At 37.8% G+C, this 6,000-nt stretch overlaps 1 protein-coding gene across 5 annotated transcripts in view; it reads right to left on the bottom strand.

Moving 5' to 3' along the window:
• Window positions 1-1,972: 1,972 nt before the first annotated feature.
• chd1 (chromodomain helicase DNA binding protein 1) overlaps window positions 1,973-6,000 on the bottom strand; it is a 34,402-nt gene continuing 30,374 nt past the window's right edge. For 4 of the 5 annotated variants that reach the window (XM_026339244.1, XM_026339247.1, XM_026339246.1 and 1 more), the window contains exon 36: window positions 3,277-3,559. In XM_026339244.1, coding sequence (XP_026195029.1) covers window positions 3,277-3,559 — 283 coding nt within the window. Of the gene's footprint in view, window positions 3,560-6,000 lie in introns of all 5 variants that reach the window. The other variant, XM_026339243.1, reaches the window with a different exon arrangement.

The following is a 6,000-nucleotide window of genomic DNA, read 5'->3' as shown; positions in this document are numbered from 1 at the left end:
AAACCCCCTGGCAAAACCAGGCTATGGGTGGGCGGCCATCTGCCTCGTCCGGTTGGGGTGAGGAGAAAGAGGAGAGAGAAAAGAACAGCAGGCAACAACAAAACAACAGCAACAAGCAGCAAAAACATTGGGCACGTTGGTAGGGCCAGTACCTGCACTCTGGAGATATACAGCTCCAACGCTGAGGATACTTGCAGAAAAGTACAGAGAGGAGGAAACACAACTACAGGAGAGAGACGATACAAAGTTAATGACATGCAATAATCAAATTTGAATGGAGAGAGGAGAGAGGAGAGGAGCTCAGTGTTTCAGTAGAGGTCCCACAGCAGACTAACCTATAGCAGCAGAACTAAGAGATGGTTCAGAGTCACTTAGGTGATCTCTACTAACAGCTTTATAAAAACATTTTAAGTCTACCCTTAAATGTAGAGAGGGTGTCTGCCTTCCAAACCTGAACTGGGAGCTGGTTCCATAGGAGAGGAGCTTGGTAGCTAAAGGCTCTGCCTCCCATTCTACATTTGGAAACTCTAGGAACTACAAGTAAACCTGCAGTCTGAGAACGGAGAGTTCTGCTTGGAAAATATGGAACTATGAGGTTTTTAAGATAAGATGGAGCCTGATTATTAAGAGATTTATATGTGACAAAGATTTTAAATTCTATTCTGGATTTTACAGGGAACCAATGAAGACGTAGTATAAATATAATCTCTCTTGCTAATTCCAGTCAGAACTCTGGCTGCAGCATTTTGGATTAACTGGAGGCTTTTTAGGGAGTTATTGGGACAAACTATTAATAATGAATTACAATAGTCCAGTCTGGAAGTTATAAATGCATGGACTAGTTTTACAGCATCACTTTAAGACAGGATGCTCCTAATTTTAGCAATATTCCTTCAGTGGAAAAAGACTGTTCTAGATATTTATTTTAGGTATGAAGTAAAGGAGATATCCTGATCAAAGATAACTCTGAGATTCCTGACAGTATTACTTGAGGCCAATACTAAGTCATCTAGGGTAAGAATGTGATTAGACATAGTGTCTCTGAGATTTTTAGAACAAAACAATATAACACTGGACATCCAGGTCTTTATGTCTTTGAAGCATGCTTGAAGTTTCAATTAATTGATTAGTTTCTTCTGGTTTCATAGATAATTACAGCTGGGTCTCATCTGCATAGCAATGGAAATTTATAGTGTTTCCCAATAATATTCCCTGAGGGAGACATATATAGAGTCAAAATAATCTGTAGTAGTCTAAGCACAGAACCCTGTGGAACTCTGTAACTAACTTTTGTGTGAATAGAAGTATTAAAATGCACAAACTGAAATCTATCTGATAGATATGCATTAAACCATCTTAGTGCTGTTCTTTTAACCCAAATGACATGTTCCACCGCTTGTCCACTTAAGGGTTGTGGGAGTCATTGAGCGACAAACACTAGGCTGGCAATCTTGGACAGCCTATCACAAGGCTGACATATAGACAACTATTCCCACAAATGGAAATAATGGCAATTTAGAGTCACTAAGTAATACATGTCTTTGGATGGTGGTTACCCAGAGTACCCAAAGAAAACCAACACAGACATGGGAAGAACAACAAACTCTCCAAACAAAGGATCCCACCCAACCCATGGATTCGTACTGAGATCCTTCTTGCTGTGAGGTGACAGTGCTAAGCACGACACCACTGTGCCGCCATTATTCACTTTAATTCAGTTTATAGTATTTAGCACAACAAAAGACATGTCAAAGCACTTTACATTGTGAGAATAAGACCTTAAAGAATTATGTGGAAAATATAATTCTACATAATACATGAATTATATAGAAAGCCAAACAACTAGGTGACAGTGGAGAGGAAGAACTTCTCTTAACATAAGAAACCAGAAGATCCAGGCTCAGGGTAGGCAGCCATTTGAGAGAAAAGAATAGTTAGAATAGAAGCTCAAAAACATCACACAGAGAATTGCTACAAGCGAGTATGGCAATTGATTTTTAATAGCTTCATAAACAACTATATAAAACCGTTCATAAAAAGTCATGCACTTTCAGTGTAAATTCATTTCAAAATTTAGAGAAAATTTATGTACAACAGTGTGAACTGTAACAGTGACTTCATTCAGTTGGGTGATTCACCACAAATATACTTGGCTGCATAGAAACACTGACATTATTATTGCCTACATAGAAAACGTAATGAAAAGTAAAAGGAAAAAAACAACAAAAAAACATGTAAAATTTTTAAGATCTAACAGGTGCTTCTAATGAAAGAAGTGTTTTTCTTAGGACTGATTGAAGTCAGTTCCTCTCAACTCAACAATTTTGACACACTGAGACAAAAGAACCAAACACTAGAATAAAACTGAGTATTAATTTAAAGAACTTTCCCTTTACCAATAGTTACATTCTGAAAGAATCATCATGAAAGAACTATTGTACATAACATAAATCACAGAATGACAAAAAAGCCTGAGTCAATGGGGAAAAGTCATAATAAACCCAAAAAGCCTGAGGAAAAAAGATCATCGATTTACTATTTTACAAAATTTTACAACAGTATTACTGAAGGGAAAAGCATGATACACATTGTTCTCAAAAAAAGAAAAATGTTTTTTTTTTACAGCTAAGATATGTTATTATTAAATAATTCACACTCGGTGGAAGAAAACCTGTTGAGGAAAGAAAAGATTTTGTAAATGAGGTACAGGTGATGAGCCTGAGCCCAGACCAAATTCAACCTTTACATTGATTTGTAATGTAATGAGACCCACGCTTCAACTGACTTCTCATTGCGTAAACACTTAAATAAGCTAGACAATCACCTTAAACATGATAGAAAGACAGACAAACAGAACAGTCAAATAAATGATCCAGTGTCATGGGTTTTGGGAATATGAGGCAGCACTCAGGGTCAAGTGTGTCCATTTACAGAGTAAAAAAAAAAAAAAGACAAAGTTTGTAAAAAATAAAGAATGTGCTGCATGTTGTTGAGCCTACACAACAATGCAGCTTTAAACTCTTAAATATAAAAATATGCTTTGATTTTTTTTTTATTTTTTTTTTTATAATCTGCTACCTGGTTTTAGCTGCACCCTGGCATTCATCACCCAGGGTCCCGAGATGAGCTGCAGCTGAAGCAAGAAAGTGACAGTCATGCTGAACCGACTGATACACAGTGCTTCAAACAGTATCAGGTTGGAGTCAACTGTCCCTGTAAGGCCTCTGCTGTGTTGTTGAGTCTATGGCTGCTACTAGCAGACCCGGACAGCTCCTGTTATGTCTTGCGGCTGCTCCAGATCTGCTCGGGGGTGCTCTTGTGGTCTGATGAGTAGTCGAAAGGTGAACGGTGTCCCATGGGTGAGCGTGAGTCATAGGGTGAGCGCTGATCTCGAGGAGACCGTGGCCCACTGGCTGAAGCTCTCTGTTCTGTCTGCCAGTCTGTGTGGTAGCGGTAGGAAGAACGGTGGTCTGAATGGGAATAATCCTTCATGTCCAGCCGATGGTCTCTGCTGGTGCGGTATTCCTCTAGTTTTCTGTGCTTACCCTCGCTGTAATATCTGCACAGATGTTTGTGGCAAGCATTAATAAACAACAAAACACTGTCTCCATATAGACTTCAAATATTTTGATATCTGCATTTATGACAGACTCATTTTAATGTTCGCTTCATTTTGAATGTTATGTGAGTACTTAGGTGTGTGTAGATGTGGTCTTAGGACCATGCAAGTACTACATCATATACTGTAATGTGAAATTAAATGATGAGGCCTGTTGGGAAAGTTGTTATAACATGAGTAAAGTTCTGCTACATAAATTGTAAACAAAATAAGCTAACTAGACTGGATTAAACATTAGAAATAACATTAGATGAAGATCAAATTAAAGCTCAGATACTGTAAAATAGTAGTGGATTACTACAATGGTCTTGTTGAGAATATTTTCCTTTGTCTGTGGATGAAGGAATTAATTATGTTTACATAAACTAATGTAACAATACACTGCTCAAAAAATAACACATTTTAGATCTTGATAAATTAAATCTTCCAGTTGAAAAATCTTTATTAATTACATACTGGAATGTGTTGAGAGCAAAATAATCATATAATCAATAATATTAAAATAAATAATAATCAGAATCAGAATAATCAGGGGAAATCAAAATCATTATCCTATGGCGGTCTGGATTCAGAATCATCCTTAAAATAAAAGTGGAAAAGCCACTCAAGCTTATTAATCAACCCCAGACCTAGTTGTTTTAATTCGTTTGAGAGCCTAATCTGATCCAAACTGGAAAAGTTAAAAAGCAGTCCTTATCATTGTGTACTGTCCTCCTGTACCTTACTCTGAGGTTTTAACTGAATTTTCAGACTTTCTATCTGATCTAGTTCTTAGTGCAGATAACTTTGTGACTTTAACATCAGTGTAGATGTTACGGTTTTAATCACATCCTTGATCTTGTTCTGGCATACTGTGTTGAAATTGATCATTTCAACAGCGTATGTCTTTAGTTTTTTCCCCTTTAGTGTACTTTACTGTACTAAACTTTTCTTAATCTAAGAAAAAAAATCACTACAGTAGATGTTTATCTGAAAATGCTGTTGATAAATGAAGAACTGATTCCATCTTTTATTTCAGAGCCATGTACCAACACAGAGGAGGGCAGTCGGCTTCACTCTGAACAATACTTGATACTGTTGCAACTCTGAAAAAGAAGGTAGTGAATCAGAGAAAGCTAGCTCCAAGGTACTATACTGGACTGCCTGCTGCCTACACGGCATGTAATCACCCATATGAGGATGGGTTCCCTGTTGAGTCTGGTTCCTCTCAAGGTTTCTACCTGTTGCCTTCTCAGGGAGTTTTTCCTTGCCACCGTCGCCCTCGGCTTGCTCATCAGGGACAATCTCATTTCATGATTCATACACATTCACTGTTCATGTACTGTTCTTTGGTTGTGTAAAACTGCTTTGTGACAATGTCAATTGTAAAAAGCGCTCTACAAATAAAATTGAATTGAATTGAATTGAAGGTACAATTCACAAATCAGTAGTTTAAAGCAGACATCATGCAAGAATGAAAGGAGAAATTCCACTACTTTAGGTGACTCTTGCCTAGCCTGAAAGGAGGGTTTATTAATATATAAAAAAAGCCCTCCATAAAACTAGAACCACATATATTTCCTCATTAAAAAGGCAAATCAGAACAACCCCAGGTTTCTTTTCAGCACTGTAGTCGGGCTGACAAATAGTCATAGCTCAAGCGAGCCTAGTATCCTCTTAATTCTCAGCAGCAATGACTTCATGAATTTCTTTACAAATAAAATCATAACTCTTAGGGAAAAATGATCAGATTCTGCCTGCAAACAGCATGGATGGACTTGTATGCAGACCCCATCCCAACTAGACTGCTTAAAGATGTTTTACCTTTGATCAGCACGTCCACATTAGATCAGATCAATCTATCTTTACAAACAGCAGCAGGTTGCTGTAGTCAAACCTCTACTCAAAAAGTCTACTCTGGACTCAGAAGAGCATCCTGTCCCAAAGTGATGCTGAAAAACTAGTCCATGCATTTATTACTTCCAGACTGGACTATTGTAGATCATTAATGGGATAACTCCTTAAGGTAGTTAATTCCAGTTAAATGCTGCAGCCAGAGTTCTGACTGGAATTAGCAAGAGAGATCATACTTTTCCTACATTAGCTTCTTTCCACTGGCTCCCTCTGAAGTCTAGAGAATAGTTTAAAATCCTTCTCACATATAAAGCACTTAATAATTAGGGTCCATCATATCTTAAAGACCTCATATTTCTATAATTTCCCAGCAGAAGTTTCAGTTCTCAGAGTGCAGGTTTACTTGTGGTTCCTACAGTTTCCAAATACAGAAGGGCCTTTAGATATTAAGGTCCTTTCCTGTGAAACCAGCTCCCAGTTCAGGTATGGGAGGCAGACACTCTCTCTACATTTAAGACTAGACCTAAGGCACATGTGACCTACATGTG

This window comes from Anabas testudineus, chromosome 22 (genome assembly GCF_900324465.2).
Source record: "Anabas testudineus chromosome 22, fAnaTes1.2, whole genome shotgun sequence".
NCBI lineage: Eukaryota > Metazoa > Chordata > Actinopteri > Anabantiformes > Anabantidae > Anabas > Anabas testudineus.
Note: the sequence above shows the minus strand (reverse complement) of the source record. Positions and strands in the feature narration are given on the sequence as shown.